The 20,228-nt window shown below is 37.0% G+C and overlaps 1 protein-coding gene across 3 annotated transcripts in view; it reads right to left on the bottom strand.

Annotated features, from left to right (window-relative positions):
- Positions 1-20,228, bottom strand: part of HOMER1 (homer scaffold protein 1) — a 150,161-nt gene that overhangs the window by 24,080 nt on the left and 105,853 nt on the right. For all 3 annotated transcript variants that reach the window (XM_054489741.2, XM_063665435.1, XM_063665434.1), the window contains exons 6-8: positions 7,011-7,167; positions 2,652-2,762; positions 1,949-2,029 (exon numbers count right to left, since the gene is read on the bottom strand). In XM_054489741.2, the coding sequence (XP_054345716.1) occupies positions 1,949-2,029; positions 2,652-2,762; positions 7,011-7,167 (349 nt within the window). The remainder of the gene's footprint in view (positions 1-1,948; positions 2,030-2,651; positions 2,763-7,010; positions 7,168-20,228) is intronic.

The raw sequence follows: 20,228 nt of genomic DNA on the forward strand, positions 1-20,228 counted from the left end.
AATTATCAACATTAGAAATTTGATATAAATATATCATCTCTTTGTTTCTCTTCATAAGTGAGACAATGTAAATGTGTATATAACTGAAAATATTTTTTAAAAGAATCATTACGGATGACTTGACTGTTTGTTGCTTGAAGAAGTGTGGTAATGCAGAAAGAACAGACTTTGGAATAAAATAAATCTAGGCCTCATTACTTTCTAGCTAAGTGCTTTAATTAAACTTGCTAACACCTTTGAACTGCTGTCTTCTCTTTGAAAATGGGGATACCTCACCTGTTAATGTGAGAATTAGAGCTAATGTAAGTTAAGTGCTTAACATATGCCTGAATCATCGCAAGTACTCAAAAACCAAAACAAATCAAAGACAAAACTCGACTGAATTTACCCCTTTCTTCCAGCCCTGATTCCATGCTTCATATTTAAGTTCTACATCAGGATCTCTCAACCTTGGCATTATTGACATTTTGGGTTGGATAATCCGATGCTTAGCAGCATCTCTGGCTTTGTCTACTAAATATCAGTGGTGCTCCACTAATTGTGAAAATAAAAAATGTTTGCACACATTGCTAAATGTCCCCTGGGCTTCAAAAGTGCCCCAAGTTGATGACCACTAATCTATATAGATGATTAAAATATACAAACAGCATTTAATAGGGCCAACCAAAACAAGTGATCTCATTTTTCCCAGACTACTGAAAGCCAGTGATGGGAAGGGGAGAGGTAAATATTCCATTTTATATAAGGAATCTGTTTATTTCATGAAGGATTATTATGAAGGGGTTTAAAGCCCATGTCTTTGACTACTAAAATAATGTATTTTGACCATTATCTTAGTGGTCAAAGATTTGGATTTTAAAATTTGACTGTCTCCATTTAAATATAGGTTGGACAAGTTAACCTCTCCAAGCTTCAGTTTCTTCATCTGGGTTATTATGACTGTTACATAGATTAAATGCATAATACGGGTAAAGTGCTAAGGCCAGTGTCTGATATGTAGCAAGCACTCAATAAATGTTGGCTGTTCTTATTATAATCTAGGTCCTCTTTCCAATCCTGGGCTTTCAGTCCCTCTTATTATGCCTTATCTCAAATTCCTCACTCTATACATATACTTATTTCTACTCCAAAGTCATCCTAACCCTTCTTTATTGAGGCACCTAACCCTGAGGGTGTAAGAAAACTGCCTGAGCTGGCAAGAGAAGACTTTGGTAATAAATTCTGAGAAATCTTCCCTTACCATGTCTGACTACCACTGACACATGATGTTTTTTGTACACTGGAATCAGGAAGCATGCTATTTATGCAGAAAAAAGTGAGTAAAATTAATTACACTGAAGAACGAAGAGTACTAACTTGTGTTCCATTTGGGCACAACTATTGGTATAATTCATACATTAGTAAATTGTAAAAAAAAAAAAGAATAATGTTCCCAAATTGAATGAAATCAATTTGCAAATTTTTCTTTAAATTCAGGGTTTTCTTTCTTTCTTTTCTTTCTTTCTCTCTCTCTCTTTTTCTTTTTATTAAGACATGATCCCACTCTGTTCCAGGCTGGAGTACAGTGGTGTGATTATGACTCACTGCAGCCTCAACCTCCTCGGCTCAAGTGATCCTCCTCCTCAGCCTCCCAAAGTGCTGAAATTACAAGCATGAGCCACCATGCCCAACCCCAGAGTATTTTTTTTTAAATTAAAAGTAGAAATTTCCAAAAGAATTTACTAAATAATTTACAATTTCTAAATGACCATCTATGATAATTATAAGCTACATAGATGAAGTTATCAAGTAACTTTTTAAAAATCAAAGATTAGGCATGAATCAGAAGTCCTGGAAAAGAAAAGTGACCAAAACCTACAAAATGGAGTCTCAGAAAAAAAGTCAGTGCTATGTGAAAAAATGATGCCTTTCTATGCAGAAGTGAATAACAATTTTTACTACAGCTCACCTGTAGTTTCTGAGTCAGAGAATCCCTCTGTTCTTGTAGTTCTCTGGCGTTATCAATTTCTTGTTTTAACCTTTCTATTTCCTAGAAAAGACAGAGCAATGTCTTAACATTCAAACTATATCAAGGCAAGGGAAGGTCTTGTTTTTCCTTGAAATTATTGTTCTAGTTCTTAGAAAAAGATGATTTTAAAAACATTCCTTCATATTGACTTTTAGAGGGATGAATTCATCTTTATATGTACGTTGTCTAGAACAGAATAATCTTAAGCAACAGCAACAAGTCTAACTTGGTGATTCTGGTACAGCACTGCTTAGAAATAACAATCTGAACATTTTAATGTTGCTTCAAGCTTTGTGGATATAATTCTTTCCTAAGAATTAAAGTTTTGACTGGAACCCAGAGAAAGCAACAGCTTTTAAAATCCATTTAACCCCTAATGATTTTCTGTTGACTGTATAAATGCAACTCTCATCTGGAAGGCAACAGGTGGTATCTCGGTCTGACTGCCTCACCACAGTTCATAATAACAGAAATAAGGATAGGGAAAATATGAGCAAGCTTAATACCACTCAAGAAAAATTTCATCCTAAAAAAAAGGTCACAACCTGACTTTATTCCATAAAATATTTTTAAATTTGACATGGAATCTAATACTTTGTACACACGTTAGCTAGATTACAGATGAGTAAAAAGCAGCAAATACCTCTTCCTTCACTTTCAGTGTCTCTTCCAGTTCTTGTATTGTCTGATTTAATTCTGTCTTATGAGTATGTACTGCATTTGCTTGGCTACTAACACATTCAAGTTCAGTCACCTAAAATTAAATGAGAACACAGATTAACTTAAATTTCAACTTTAAAGAGTTTCTTGTTAAATACATAGCCCCAAATAAGTAAATAGTATATTCTGAATAAATATATAAAAATTAATTTTGAGAAATATTAAGACACTCAAGGTAGAGTGAATAGATTCTTCAAAGATATAAAACTAGGAAAAGGGAAAAATAATTATTTACATGGCTTGGTCACGAAAAGGTTAGGATAACTTAAATTAAGTGATTAATGACAGTAGAGAATCCCTATAATGAAAGTCTTCTTTAAAAATTTCTTCCAAAAACATATTCAAGATCAGATATGACCATCTGTCCTTCATCTGTAGCCTTCAAATTCTATGGGTTCTGAAAACTGGCTTTGCAGAAGTGAGAATTTTTTCAAATACATTTCCAACATGTAAGAGAATCTGGAAGAGAAAATAGGCTTAAAATACAACTTAAATTATTAGATACTGGAATGACTTTACATCAATAGTGTCTCTTACGGGTAAGATAAAATTTTGTTAGACAATAAGAATTTACTGAGGGCCCAAAGAGTAATATAACTTTTAATAAGCACTTGGTATTTTTTGAGAGAACAGAGAGGAGCACTGTCCTTCAAGTTATACCATCTAAAACTAGAATCAGTAATAGACAGAAGTCAACATAAATACACACACACACACACGCATGCACACACCCTATCACAGTTCTTTACATATATCATGTACTCATAAAATTTTGGTTTACTAGAAGATAGTAAATTCTAGACTATTAAGGAAACAGAGTAAATCCCTCTCCCTGGCATTTTACAAATATCAAATTACCCTCTACATTCTGTGATTCTCTCTCTTATATAATTTTCTTCCTTTCTTCTCATATACTACTAGCCTCGTTACAAACCCTTATCACCCAGACCTGAACAAAACCAACAGCCTCCCAGTGGACTTAATTATAACCTTTTCATATTTTTGTCTATTCTGCAAATTGCTAAGATTCATCTTTCATTCCTGTGATTCCACCATTCAAAGACTTTCAGCTCATCTTTTTTACGATATCAGATCTAAACCCTCAGATCCTCTGTATATTGGCCCCAACCTTCTCAACCATCCACACTGCCCAAGATATTCAGTGAGTACTTCCAACTAAAAGCAGGCAAATCTTCTTGTCCTAAGAACAAGTGATATTCATTCCCAACTTGTTGATTTAACTAGGATGTCCTCTCTTGCCTCTGAAAACCATTCGGACCTAACCAAACCCTTAACTCTTAGCTCAGCATGTACTTTCTCCAGAAAGCCATTCCTATCTGCTCAAGTCTTCAAGGCTCTCCTCTGGTTCACAAAACCAAGCATCTGTTCAAAAATCTTGGGAATTACTTCACTTATTTTTTAATGTGTATTTGTTTTGTCTCATTATATAATAAATTCCTTAAGGGGAGTTCCAATTCTGATAATGATGAAATAGTTTTTATTGGAGTAACTTTCCTATAGATAACAATTGCAAATTGTGGGCAAAATGTAAAAGTCAACTGTTTGAAGGACCTGGTGAGTAATCAAATTGGGCAAAAGACTGCAAGAAAGCAGTCACTTTGGGTGATTTCCACATATTTTTGCCTGAAGGTACTCTGCAGTCTGGCTGCATTGCTTGACTGAACTCAAGCAGAAATCCATAGTCATTTCTCTGAGAAGCCTGAGAATTTTAGGACTCTGCAGAACACCTGGAACAACTAGGAGTAGGAAAAGAGCTGGAAGACTTAAAGAACTAAACTGCGATGGTGCTCAACACAGAGATGACAGTTTGAAGTTCTGCTAGTCCCTGCTAAATTAGAGGGCCTTGGTAAATACCTGACGCCGTCAGTGAAACCTTGGAAGGGTTATGTTTTAGAGATAAAGATTTCCTAGGACAACGTGATTTACCCTAGAGTTACAGCAAAATTGAAATACATGAATTCTAACAAAGCATAAGTACACAACTCCACAAATTCAAGATAATCTCCAAATAATTTAACTGCCTGTTGAAACAAAAACTCAACATTATTCAAAAATAACAAAATCTGTGGTCTCTAGAACATCTCATTTGCAATGTCCAATACACAATTAAAAATGACTAGTCATTTTTGTGAAAAAAAACGGTAAAATGTAACTTATAATCAAGACAAAATCTATCTAAATAAAAGTGGAGATAATTGGTTGGCAGTACACTTGGAGTACAAAAACTGCTCAAGGAGGTTATTCAGGCTGAAGGGAAACAATACCTGATAGAAATTCAGATCTACAGGAAAGAAGCACAATGGAAACTGAAAATATGTGAGTAAATAAATATATTATGCTTCTTAAGTTCTTTAATATTCAATTGACTATTTAAAGAGAAAATTTCTTAAGGGCAGAGATTACACAATAAGGAGACATGATAGCTCCTTAATATTTTCTGGCTATGACAATTGTCATAAATTTTTTTTTATTGTGGTAAAAAACATATATCATAAAATTTATCATCTTAGTCATTTTAAGTGTATAGTTCAATAGTGTTAAGTATTTATATTCACATTGCTGTGAAACAGATCTCCAGAACTTTTTTAACTTGCAAAACTGAAAGCCTATACCCATTAAACAACTCTCCTTTCCCCCACCTCTCATAAGTTAATTTTTATACATAGGATAGAATAACGTTTACTCAAGTTTCTAACATTTCTGCTCTGTCTCAACTCCATTTCCTCTTCTTTTTTTTTTTTCCCCCCCCCGAGACAAGGCCTTGCTCTGTTACCTAAGCTGGAGTACACAGTGGCGTGATCTCAGCTCACTTCAGCCTCTGCCTCCTAGGCTCAAGTGATGTTCCCACCTCAGCCTCCTAAGTACCTGGAACTATAGGGACATGCCATCACACCTAGCTAATTTTTGTATTTTTAGTGGAGATGGGGTTTCACCATATTGTCCAGGCTGGTCTTGAACTCCTGGGCTCAAGCAATCCACCCTCCTTAGCCTCCCAAAGTGCTGGGATTATAGGTGTGAGCCAATGTGCCCAGCTTGGAATTCTTTTTAAAAGGAGAAATTAAAGGCATCTGTTGGGTGAAGCACTTCTATGCCTTGAATTTTAAACAAAAATCTTCTTCTTTTTTTTTTGTTTTTTAGAGACAGAGTCTTGTTCTGTCACCCAAGCTAGAGTGCAGTAGAGCCATCATAATTCACTGCAGCCTCCAATTCCTGGGCTCAACCAATCCTTCCCACTCAGCATTCCAAGTAGCTAGGACTACAGGCATGTGTCCCCATGCTTGGTTAATTTAAAAAAAAAAAAAAAAAAAAAGATTTTTTTTTTTTTTAAATGGAGATGGGGTCTTGCCAGGTTGCCTGGGCTAATCTCAAACTCTTGGCCTGAGAGCATTAAAACACTTTACAAGTAATTATCTGGGCTTCTGATATTAATGGTACTGAAATTTCTGATTTTCTTTTTCTGCACCAAATCTCTAATATTACCAAAGTTAATAATTTTCTACTTGTATTTTTCAAACTGTTCCTTCTTTAAAAAGAAAATAATAAAAGCAGCTCATTGACTCACTGCGACAGTGCAATTACATGGCACTTAAGTGTCTCAAAAATTTTCATAGGAATTGTACAGAATACATATTTTTGACTCGGTGCAACTACATGCCAATTAAGTATTCAATTAATCTTCACAGGAATTGTACAGAGTACTTATTATTCCTATTTTACAGATGAGAATACTGAGCTGGAAGAAGGAAATAACTTATCAAAGATCATACAGATAATAACCGGCAGAACTGGAATTCACACTCTGGAATACTCTGGTCTTGTAAACCAGAAATGGAGAATCCCCTCCCCAGGACAACTCAGGAAAAAAGCATTTCCGCTTCACCATCAACACCCAAAGCTCAAATTCTAATTAAACTACTCCTTGAATTTTTTCTCAGCATAAACTTTAACTACCATGTCAGTACTGATCAACTAGCACTAATACATTAGTGCTTTTACGTACTTTGTGCATTACTGCTAGTCCCCATAGATAATATGGGGAATCAACATGGTTTGTTGACTTCAAAAGGCGTATATTCTTCATTCTCATTAAACTATGGAAAATATTTTTCTTAATCAAACAAACGCATATAATACAACCCATATCTATGTTCTGACATCCTAGAACTAGAAGATATCCCTGTGCTGAATCTACATGCAAATTTCTTCTGATCAAGAAAACCTGTTAGCCCTAAATCCCTATAGACATCAGCCCTGAAATTACCCGCTTGTGCAGACGTTCTGCTTCCTCTTGATAGGCAGCAAGTTGCTGTTTCCATTGTTTCACATTGGCAGTGGACTCCAGCAGGGCTGCAGTGAGTTTGGCATTATTTCCTTTGAGGGTAGCCAGTTCAGCCTCCCAATGTTTGCTGATTGCTGAACTAAAATAAAACAAAAAGAAAATTCTATCCATTACACCAACTACTGTTACCTTGAAGGGACAGTAAGACTCAGTTCTATTGTAGGGTTTATAATCTAAGAATGTTTTCTTTTCTTTTCTTTTTTGAGATGGAGTCTCGCTCTGTCGCCCAGGCTGGAGTGTAGTGGCGCAATCTTGGCTTACTGCAGCCTCCGCCTCCTGGGTTCAAGCAATTCTCCTGCCTCAGCCTCCCGAGTAGCTGGGACTACAAGCGCACGCCACCATGCCCAGTTAATATTTCTGTATTTTTTTTAGTACAGACGGGGTTTCGCCATGTTGGCCAGGCTGGTCTTGAACTCCTGACCTCAGGTGATCCACCTGCCTCAGCCTCCCAAAGTACTGGGATTACAGGCGTGAGCCACTGCGACCAGCCCTAAGAGTGTTTTCAAAGACAACCCCAAAATACTAAAAAACACAAATACTTCACCAAAATATTCCTAGTAAAGAAAACCTGGAAAGTGAAGAAATACAAAAAGTACCCAAGTACCAGGTTTAACGTGGAATGTTTCCCACTTTCATTATGACAGATACAGTTATCTACAGAAGAGTTTCCACCCATTCTCTTTTAAGGAATAAACATTATAGCCTGAAAAACATCTATTAAAAAAACCTAACAATGTATTATATTTTTTACGTGTGTCAGACCCTAAAGTACAATGCTATTCCTTAATGAAAACATATGAGGATGCTTAAATGTCATAAGGTTTGGGATATGTAATGTAGTATTTCTTTTGAAATTGTTATTATTTCATCTTATTCGGGAACTTAAAATGTCAAAAATACAAACATTTGTTACAATAAACTGATTTCATAGGAAAGGCTATGCCTAGAAACTGGTTCTAAAGACTTGACTTCTGATATAATTCCAGTGTCATAAATAGAAGAAGACTAAAGCAATCACCTTTTTTCCTCATTTAATATTCTACTTGATAAGTTACTACAGTTAAGTATCTCAACTAAAACAATTTTCTACCACAAGACAATTCTTTTAGTTGGAAAGACTCCTCTTGAAAATTCCTTTCTTAACTTCCCAATAAAGAAAGAATTGCCTCATTAGAAAAAGGTTGTTTCTCTTTCTCATTACTGAAGTTTATTTCTATTAGTAAAATTCTACTAACCTCATCCCATTAACTAACTAGTGAGGCTTATAGCTTTCTTCAATCACCATTTTTTGGGGGTTTGATAAGTCATTTGTATTCTAGGGTAAATTTGATGGATTGATATTTTATAGTAATGTTAGTATATATTTTATTTAAAAAGCATAGTTTTCGTCACCAAGATTTCTAAAGCTTATCACCAGAAATATGACATATCAGCATCACAAACCCCCGATATGATGTACAGAGAACGACACAAGATTGTGTCTGTAGTATTCTTGCAATAAATGCGTAACTTCAGTCAAATAATGAGAAAATATCATATAAACCCAAACTGAGGGACAATCTGTAAAATAACTGTAACTCTTCAAACATGTGAAGAAAATGAAGGAAACAGGAAATAACAGTTAAATGCAAGGTGGGATCTTAGGTAGGTTCCTAGAACAGAAAGGGAACATTGGTGAAAACTGAGGGTTAGTTAGTAGTATTTTATCAATGCTACTGTCCTGGATTTGATCATTGTATTATGGTTATACAAGATGTTAACATTAAGGGAAGCTGGGTGAAGTGTATACGGGCACTCTGTACAGTTTTTGTGATTTTTCTGTAAGTCTAAAATTAGTTTAAAATGAAAAGTTAAAAATATTCCTAAAATTTACTAAGTGAGAAAATATCATCAAGACATGAAAGGATAGAATCAAGCAACAAACTAAGCTATTAATTTAACAATCCATTTCTATCCTGAAAAAGAAAGCTCTTTTCTTATTCTTCCTTTGTGAAATGATTTTTCAGATTCATGTCTTCTGAGCAAAGCATGCATGGATTCACCTGCTCTAACTGAATTATAGATTTTTCTTTAAATCACCTACCAGTTTTTCCCCTACAGAGATGCGTTTTATTTAAATGGAAACTTCAATCTGACAATTGAAATCTTAGTGAACTAATTTAAACACTTGTTATATGTCAATAGCAAACCCCTTTAAAAATTAACTAGAAGAAAAAACGATTATTTACTCCTAAATCCATTTGTCAAAATCACACAATTATAAAGTAAAATGGATTACCACATATTTATAGCAGGAGAAATAATTTTAAAATGAGGGTGTTTTTCTATTCTATTTATCTGGGTTTCATTTTATAGTCACTAGACAGTAAAATCCATCAAGCATTTTATAACCTGCTTACATCACAAGTATTCAGTAATTATCTGTGTAACCTCAGACCCAACACTCAAGCACTTTGGTTCTCAGTTTTTTATATGTCAAATAAACAGATCAGTCAAGATCTGTATTATCCAAATATTAGCATGTGGCTATTTAAATGTAATAGTTCAAAATTAAAGTAAAAAATTCAGCTTTGAATTTGAGACACATTTCATGCACTCAACAGCCACACACGACTGGTGGCTACCACCCTGGACAGCAAAGATACAGAACATTTCATCATGACAAAAAGTTCTGCTGAACAGTACTGTTCAAGAGGATCCCTACATTCTGCCTTTTCTTTCTTTCTTTGAGATGGAGTTTTGCTCTTGTTGGCCAGGCTGGAGCGCAATGGCACAATCTCAGCTCATGCAACCTCCGCCTTCCAGGTTCAAGCGATTCTCCTGCCTCAGCCTCCCAAGTAGCTGGGATTACAGGCACCTGCCACCATGCCCAGCTATTTTTTTTTTTTTTTTTTTTTTTTTTGTATTTTTAGTAGAGATAGGGTTTCACCATGTTGGCCAGGCTGGTCGCTAACTCCTGACCTCAGGTGATCCACCCGCCTTGGCCTTCCAAAGTGCTGGGATTACAGGCGTGAGCCATCGTGCCCGGCCCTGATTGCCTCTTCGATTCCGTGCATGAGGCCGAACTGTGTCCCTCCAAAACTCATATATCGAAATTCTAACTCCCAGGATCTCACAGTATGACTGTATTTGGAGATAGAGTCTTTAAAGAGGTAATTAAGGTTTAATGTGGTCATTAGGGTGGGCCATAATCCAGTATAAATGATGTCCTTACAAGAGGAGGAGATTAGGACACAGACACATGAACATAAAAAGAGATGACAGCCATCTACAAGACGAGGAGAGAGGCCTCAGAAGAAATGACCCTGCAGACGCCTTGATCTCAGACTTCTAGCCTCCAGAACTATGAGAAAATAGATTTCTATAGTTTAAGCCATGCAGTCTACAGCATTTTTTAGGACAACTCAAGCAAACTAATAAACATAATTTTTTAAACCCACACTATGTAGCCTATCAATTTGCCCCATCTTCCTGAATTGAAGTACGTGGATTACATTTCCTGTTCTAATCAAGCTGGCTTTTCTGTGATGAGCTCTTCTTCTCAATCAGATTCTCATTTTTTTCTATGAATTTTTGTCCAATTTTTTCTATATTCAGAATCCGTTTACTAGATTGCATTTTTTCCTTTCATTGATTCAAGTTTTCTCCAACGAGTATTTTCCAGTTATTACACCCATCCTTTCACTTACCAGCAAAACCTGGTGCTTGCCAATCTGTGCATGCTTAGCCAATGCGCTGACTAAATGAAAAGTAAAGGTATTCACTATGAAATAAGTGCAAGGCTAACCTCAGATCAAATCAATTAATGAGTAGTAAATTTTATAACACTAATTTTAATAAAATTTTCAACATTAATAAAACCCACAAATATAAATATTTTAGCTCTGACATCAGGGATGGAATTTCACACTAGTTTTGGGTAGTAGAATCATATGGAGTTTCTTGACTCCCATTTTAAACTTATCAGGCATGCATATACGATAACAGGGATTTCATCTATAAAACACTGTAGACCTGGAACATGGAGAATCTACAACAAACCTGTTTAAGAAAAGGTTGGTATTCCTGAACAAGTTGCCTTGTTTTGGTGTAATTTACAAGTTAATACTGATTGGCAGAAGTACTTTTTATATGAGTAGTCTAGGTAGTTATAACACCACATCAATTATTTTAAAACCCTTGATTGTTGAAGTATATGTTTAAAGTAGGTTAGTAGATTCTTCAAATTCATCCTAGCATTTTCCAGTACTTTCATATTTGGTTGGTATTTAGACCCAAGGAAGCTCAAGTTTAAGATACAACTCTGGTAAAATCTTGAAATATACCATACGTTAATGATAAAATCTAGGTAAGTGTAATCATTTTATTTTCTACCTGTATCAAGAAGATAACTTCACAATTTCATGTTTGGAGTGGTACTTATGAGCAAGATGGCTACCACAAGCATTTCTAAGGCTCTTGGGAGCCAGAGATACAAAAGGGAATTTGTACCCTTTTGCAGGCACTTTACCACAGACTTCTATCAGGTTCTCAGGAGAAAGATTGGAGAGGCAGAGAGAGAGACTAGAGAAAGGATCCTGGATGAGGAGAGAGACTTCCATTTGGGAAATTCACAAAGTCTAGCCAAGACCCTTCTTCTCCACAGGACCAAAATCTTAAACCAATGGGAGAAGGATATCCCTAAATCCTGTCATTCTCCCACTTAACCTGGATTCAGGCAAAGACCTGTTATGGCTGGGGGCAAAGAGAATAAAACACTGTAACTCTGTGAGAGGAACAGAAAATAGTCCTGGATTCAGAGGTCTCTAACCTGTGGGACAGAGGCAGGAAACTCCTACACAAGACTCTCAACTATCACAAGGCTGAACTTACCTGCTACTGGGAGAGGGGCAGGATCACTGAGAAAGCCTCATTTCTGAGATCCTGGGACAAAGGGTCTACCCAAGACTGAGGCTGGACAAAAACAACAGAGAACACCATTCTGTCCTCTATTATAGCAGCCTTCCATTGCAGGAAGGTCAAGACTGTAGAGACAGAACTTCTTTGAGGTGTGCACACACACACAAAAAAAACAAAAGATGAGTGTCGAGCAGTTAGTAGAACCCTCTAGCAACCCTAAGCACAAGGTAATGCTAGAGGTGTTTAAAGGCTATAGCATACTCATAGTAACCATACCAACAACAAAATCAAAATCCATTTCAACCCCCAAATGCACTAACTTTCATATTAACAGCCTAGCAGAAGAGTCATACCCATTTCTAGGAGGAGATAGTGTTCATCATTACTGTCCTCCACACAATGTTTGGCATTCAATGAAAAAAAAAATTACAAGATGTATCAAAAAGCAAGGGAAAAAACACTTTTCACTGTCAAGAGAGAAAGCAATCAACAGAATCATACTCAGAGATTAATCTGATCTTGATCTTGAATAAATCAAAGAAGGAAGTAAGATAGCCATGTTAAAGGTGTTAGTGGAAAGAAGGACATCACGTTCACTCAGATTGTGAATTTTAGCAGAGCAATGAAAACTATGGGAAAGAATTCAATAGAAATGTTAGAAATACAGAACATAACAACAGAGGTGAAGAATGCCTTTGACAGGCTCAGTAAACTTGACATAGCTGCATAAAGTCAGTGAACATGAAAACAGACCAAGAGAAATCAGCCAAACTGAAACACAAAGAGAAAAAAGAAAAAGAGTTTCTAAGATATGAAGGGCCATGTAAACTGTCTAACGAATGTTTAACTAGAATCATAGAAGGAGAAGAGGGAAGGGCAGAGGAAATATCTGAAGACATAAAGGCTGAGTATTTTCAAAAAATAAAAGGCATGAAACCACAGATGCAAAAAGTACAAAAACATATATAATTACAGTAGCTCCTTATTCATTGTTTCTCTTTCTGTGGTTCCAGTTCCACGTTGTCAACTGTAGTCTGAAAATATTACAGTATGATAAAATATTTTGAGAGAGGGAGAGACCACATTCACCTTTTATTACAGTATATTCCTATAATTGTCCTATTTTATTATTAGTTCATGTTGTTAATCTCTTACTGTGCCTACTGTAGAAATTAAACTTTATCACAGGTATGTATCTACAGAAAAAAACATAAACATAAACCCTACATATAGGGTTCAGTACTATCCATGGCTTCAGGCATCCACTGGGAGTATTGCAATATATCCCCTGTGGTTAAGGAGGGACTACTGTATAGTAATACTCCATCATAGACGATGCAATCCAGAAGACAGTGGAGTGACAGTGTTGAAAGAAAACAATTCTCATCCTAGAATTCTACACATAGGAAAAATATCTTTCAAAATGAAGGTGAAATAAAGAGTTTTTCAGGTAAACAAGAGCTCAGATAATTTATTACTAGAAGATGTGTCCTACAAGAAATATTAAAGAAAGTTCTTTAAGTGAGAGTATGATCCCAGAGAGAAATGTAGATCTACACAAAGAGATGAAAATATCTGAAAATTATTAAAATGAAGATAATTATAAAAGGTCCAAAGGTATGATAATTCAAAGGAGAAATAACAGTCTTTTAAATAAATGGTGCTGAAACAATTGGATAACCATATACAAACATAAATAAATCTCAACCCATATCTCATAATCTATACATAAATTAAAAATATAAAACTTCTATAAAATATAAAACTATAAAACTTGAAAAAATTCTTTGTGACCTTGGGTTAGGCAAAAATTTCTTAGATATTATACAATACCAAAAACATGGTCCATTAAAAAAACTGATCACAGGAACTTCATAAACTTAAAAACTTCTCTTTGAACAACACTATTTAAAAATTGAAGAGGCCAAGGGGGTGGCTCATGCCTGTAATCCCAGCATTTTGGGAGGCCAATGCGGGTGGATCACTTGAGGCCAGGAGTTTGAGAACAGACTGGCCAACATGGCAAAACCCCTGTCTCTACTAAAAATACAAAAATTAGCTGGATGTGGTGGTGGACGCCTGTAATCCCAGCTACTCAGAAGGCTGAGGCATGAGAACTGCTTAAACCCAGGAGGCAGAGGTTGTAGTGAGCCGAGATCATGCCACTGCACTCCAGCCTGGTTGATGAAGCAAGATTTTGTCTTGAGAAAAAAAAAAAAAAAAAATTGAAGAGATCCTGGAATGCAAAGATGGTTCAACACACAAAAATCAATGTAATGACCAGGCATGGTGGCTCATGCCTATAATCCCAGCACTTTGGGAGGCCAAGGTGGGCAGATCACTTGAGGCCAGGAGTTTGAGACCAGCCTGGTCAACATGGCAAAACCCCATCTCTACTAAAAATACAAAATTAGCCAGGCATGGTGGTGCATACCTGCAGTCCAGCTACTCCAGAGGCTAAGACAGGAAAACCACTTGAACCAGGGAGGCGGAGGTTGTGGTGAGCCAAGACTGCTCCATTGCACCCCAGCCTAGGTGACAGGGTGAGACGTCTCAAAAAAAAAAGGAGAAAACCTTTGTGACATTGGATCTGCAATGATTTCTTGAATATGACAACAAAAAAGCACAGGTAACAAAAGAAAAAACAGATTAGGTGGACTACATAAAAATGAAAAACTTCCATGTGCCAAAGGACACAATCAACAGAGTGAAAAGGCAATCCATGGAACAGGAGAAAATATTTGCAAATCATCTATCTGATAAGGGATTAATATCTAGAATATATAAATAACTCCTATAACTCAACAATAACAATTTAAAAATGAGCAAAGTACTTGAATAGACATTTTCCCAAAGAAGAGAAACAAACAGGCGCTAAGCACTTGAAAAGATGTTTAACATCATTATCATCAAGGAAATGCAAACCAAAACCACAGTGAGACACCACCTCACATCCACTAGGATGGCACTATCGAAAAACAAAATCAGTGTTGGGTTGGTGAGGATGTGGAGAAAGTGGAACCCTAGTACACTGTTGGTAGGAATGTAAAATGGTGTAGCTGCTGTGGAAAACAGTACGGCTGTTCCTCAAAAATTTAGAATTATACGATCCAGCAATTCTACTTCTAGGTATATGCCCAAAAGCAGTGAAGCAGGGTCTCGAATAATTTTCTTTTTACAATTTTCTTTTTTCTTAGATACCAAAAATAAATTTTTATAATAAAACATAAGTATTATAAATTTGAATCTGAGAACATTCTTGCTTCTTCTATTTTATGAGCTGCTCCTTTAATAATCTGTCTTTCTAGAGCAGTATGAAATACAACTTAGGGCCAGGCACGGTGGCTCGCGCCTGTAATCCCAGCACTTTGGGAGGCTGAGGCAGGTGGACCACCTGAGGCTGGGAGTTTGAGACCAGCCTGACCAACATGGAGAAACCATGTCTCTACTAAAAATACAAAATTAGCTAGGCGTGGTGGCACATGCCTGTAATCCCAGCTACTAGGGAGGCTGAGGCATGAGAATCGCTTGAACCCAGGAGGCAGAGGCTGCAGTGAGCTGACATCACACCACTGCATTCCAGCCTGGGTAACAAGAGTGAAACTCTGTCTCAAAAAAAAAAGAAAAAAAGAAATACAACTTAGGAAGTAAAATGTTTTTGATTTTTGTCAATCTTCCCTGTTCTCTTTGTAGCTTCTTCATATACTCCTTTCATCAAGTGTAATAAATGCTCCTATTAGAATACCCTACACAACTTCAACTTATAATAAATTCCAAATACCCATACCTCTCAATACTTTGCACATTAATTTTGAAAAAAAAAAGTTCCTTTCTTTAATCTTCAAATCTAAGATATCACATTTCTCCTCCATTAGACTTAACATTTAGCAACAATTAATACCTTAGGATTAATTCTGACACCAAAATTTTCAGTTAGCATCTCACATTTCAGGAATACTTCTTTAGAACTGTTGGGGTTCTCTGTTAATTTGGTTTCTTTTTTATAGGTACAGTTTTGGTAGTTTTACCTTAAGAAAGCTGTTCACAAAGAAATCACTAAATTGCTTAGTTGGAGAGACCAGTGATTCAGAAAATATACTGAAACACCATTATGATCTCACGTCTGAACACTGGAATAAGGGCAAACCAATTCTTTATTCTTGTGGCTGTTCAGTAAAGTTTCCCTTCAAAATGGACCAGCTGGTTTCCTGTTGGCTTCAAATCTAGAGAGAGTTTAAAACATTTCAAAAACACAATTTGAAAGGTTCCTTAAACTGGAATTTTACAGTTTTTCCCTTATCTAAAGTCAAAGTTCTGGCCAGGCACAGTGGCTGATGCCTATAATCCTAGCACTTTGGGAGGCAGAGGTGGGCAGATCGTTTGAGCTCACGAGTTCGAGGCCAGCCTGGGCAACATGGTGAAACTCAACTTCTACCAAAAATAGAAAAATTAGCCAGGTGTGGTGGCACATGCTTATAGTCCCAGCTATTTGTGGGACTGAGGCAAGAGGATTGCTTGAACCCAAGAGGTCACGGCTGCAGTGAACCGAGATGGCACCACTGCACTCCAGCCTGGGTGACAAAGGGAGACCCTGACTCAAAAATAAAATAAAAATAAAGTCAAAGTTGTTCTATGAGAAGATATTAAACTTCATTAAATTAGCTACGTAAAATCAAGAAGAAAAAGTACTTCAAAAGGCTCTATTTTCAAAATAAGAGCTTAATGTATGAGCAATATACTTATCTAACCTGCAGAGTGAATGCTACATGTGAATGGTCACTTGCAGAGTCTAAGAAAGCTGCCTCTCTCCCATTCCTCCAGGGCCTAGGACCCATTATTAGAGTCTCTATAATGGTAACGCCTTGCATGTACTTTTTAGGCATGTTAATTATGTAGAACTGAGAAAAATATTCCAATACTCTTTCAAAAAAACAATTTAACAACAGGGTGCAGCTGGGTGCGGTGGCTCATACCTGTAATCCCAGCACTTTGGGAGGCCAAGGCGGGTGGATCACTTGAGGTCAGGAGTTCAAGACCAGCCTGGCCAACATGGTGAAACCCCATCGCTACTAAAAATACAAAAATTAGCTGGGTGTGGTGGCAGACGCCTGTGATCTCAGCTACTTGAGAGGCTGAGGCACAAGAATTGCTTGAACCTGGGAGGTGGAGGTTGCAATGAGTGGAGATCACGCCACAGCACTCCAGCCTGGGTGACAGAGCATGACTCCATCTCAAAAAATTAAATTAAATTAAAATAAATAGGTTGCAGTAGGTTTTTTTCTTAACATTATTCTCTGTATCAGTAGCGGGGTCAATCCGTAACTATGAAAGCACTCCGCAGCACTGCTTGCCTCAGGATCTGCCTGCTGGGTTATCTCCTCACTTCCCATTCCAGAACTGTGAACACAGAAGCAACCAATATTGACTTAAAACTACTTGTGTCCAGCCTACTAAAAAATACTTGGAACATTGCAGAGTGAGATAAGCTCAGGAAAGCAACCTCTTAAAGTTATTTGTGTTTATAAGCTTATTCCTGAGCTGTGCATTTGAGGATCTGCTCTTAACAGTCTACATACTTTGAGAACTTAACAGTGGCATATTCCATTACCCAAGTCTCAGACTGGTTAATGTGTAGTGCACACATGGGACAGATGCAAATAGCCCTGCAAGAAGACTTGAAAACTGAACTGGTATCAGAACTGCAGCTCACAGAAGGCTCATGGAAACTTGCAACTGTTGAACCTAACTAACTATGGTCCCCTAAAACAACAATGTCAACATTCTCCATAGGATATAAACAAGACCCAGTGTCTCATAACATAATAGACAAAATATCTGGAATACAATTCAAAATTAGTTGACACATAAAGAATGAGGAAAATCTGAAGTTGTGTGGACAATGATCGTTCAATGGACGTCAGTGACGAGATGACACAGATGTTGGAATTATCTCACAAAGACATTAAAGCAGTTATGAAAATGCTATAACAACTATGGGCAAATACGATACGAGGGACTGGAAAGGGAGAAAGTTTCAGCCATTAAATAGAAGATATAAGGAGGAATCAAATGGAAAATTCAGAACTAAAGAATATAATAACTGAAATTTAAAAATACACTGAATGGACCCAATAGCAGTATGGTAATGAGAAAGGAAAGGGTCAGTGAACTTAAAGATTAATCAATACAAATTTTCCAGTTTGAACATCAGAGAGAAAAATGGGAGAAAAATTTGATAGAGCCCCAGGAACCTGTGAGAAAATACTAGAAAGTCTAACATTTATGCAATCTGACTTTGAGAAAAATAAGAGAAAGAGTACAGTTCAGGAGGACTACTTAAGGAAATAATCACAGGAAACTAGATTATTGGCAAAGTCAGCAAAAGACAGAAACGCCAATTCAAGAAGCCCAAGAGAAATACAAGTGCAAACATATCCTGTATCACATGTATTAGTCATACATCATAATTCCCCATAGCCTAGTTATATAGATCTCAGGACTCCTTATCTATTAAAGTATATAACCCAAGGAAATTGTATCTTTAAACATTAAAAATATATATATTTAGGGAGTATAAATGCAGATTTCTTACATGCATATATTGCATAGTAGTGAAGTCTGGGCTTTTAGTGTATTCATCACCCAAATACTGAACACTATGCCCAACAGGTAAATTTTCAACCCTCACGCCCCCACCCCCTACCCCCACACCTTCCCTGTATCTTCCTCTTTTTAGCTTCTTCTTTCAGCGCCTGGAACACTAAATAAATATTTGTGCAATGAATGAATACATTTTAACGTAAAAAAAAAAAAAAAACTACTTGTATGCCGCCTTCTGGGCTAGGTGTTTCATATCAGCCTGTTGGCCCCAAGCTATAGTAGGTCATCTTAGAAACTAATGACATCTTCAACAGTTTAGGGTCTGAATTTTTCTTTATAAAAGTTAACCTTTTCAAGGAAAGAAATGAAAGCAGAGTAATCTTGCATTATTTATAAATAATACTTATTGTCAAAAGGACCTAAATGAGTAGCGATTTCAGGTCCTGCTAGGCAAATAGCCTAGTATATGAAGGAAGTTTTCCATTAGATATAACTGAAAGTCTCCATTTGTTGGCAAGTCATTAACTTACTAAACACAGTACTTCTTGGGATCCTCTTATCAGATGTTTGCATTGTTCCGTTCTTTTTTTTAAAAAAAAGGTTATTATTTTGAGATAGGGTCTGGCTTTGTCACCCAGGCTGGAGTGCAGTGATGTGATCACTGCAACCTCTGCCTCCCTCAGGCTCAGGCAATCTATCCACCTCAGCCTCCTGAGTAGCTGGGACTACAGGCATGCAACCGTATCTGGCTAATTTTTGCTTTTGTTTTTGTTTTTTTTGTACAGATGCAGTTTTGCAATGTTGTCCAGGCTGGTCTCTAACTCCTGGACTCAAGCGATCCACCCTCCTCAGCCTCTCAACAGTGCACCTGGCCTGTTATTCGCCTGGCCTGTTATTTTTAGAGACAGGATCTCCCTCTGTTGCCCAGGCTGGAGTGCAGTGGTGTAATCATAGCTCACTGCAACCTTGAACTCCTGGGCTCAAGCAATCCTCCTGCCTCAGCCTCCGGAGTAGCTGGGACAACAGGTACATACCACCACACTTGACTAATTTTACATTTTTTGTAGCGAGGGGGTCTTGTTATGTTGCCCAGGCTGGTCTTGAACTCCTGGACTCAAATGATCCTCCTGCTTCTGCCTCTCAAAGTGCTGGGAATACACACATGAGCCTCTGTGCCTGGCCCTGTTCTATTCTTTATACTCCTGCTGGCACCTGCTTCTAAATGCCGCCTCCTCTGGCCCTTGTTTTTTTCTTAATGTATGCCTTGATAATCCCCCAGGTTTTACTTTCCATCTCAAATTCCTTCTCTGCCTAACAATCCACCACCTTTGCAACATAGACTGGCATGTCTGGATCAACATACAATATAGTTGGCTCTAGGTAAACAGATTGAGATATATGTTGACTGATAAAGTTTTACAGGAAGTTCCTATAGTGAACTAGAAATCACTTGGTCATATTTCTAGGAAACAGTGTTTAGAAGTGAAATAGAATTTAAGTACTAACACTTTTAATAAACATTGGAAGAAAATCTCAGAAATAAAAGTAGAATAGTTTTTTGGGTTTTGGTTTTTTGAGACATGGTCTCACTCTGTCACTCAAGCAGGAGTGCAGTGGTGCAATCATAGCTCACTGCAGGCT

This window comes from Pongo pygmaeus, chromosome 4, assembly GCF_028885625.2.
Source record: "Pongo pygmaeus isolate AG05252 chromosome 4, NHGRI_mPonPyg2-v2.0_pri, whole genome shotgun sequence".
Lineage (NCBI taxonomy): Eukaryota > Metazoa > Chordata > Mammalia > Primates > Hominidae > Pongo > Pongo pygmaeus.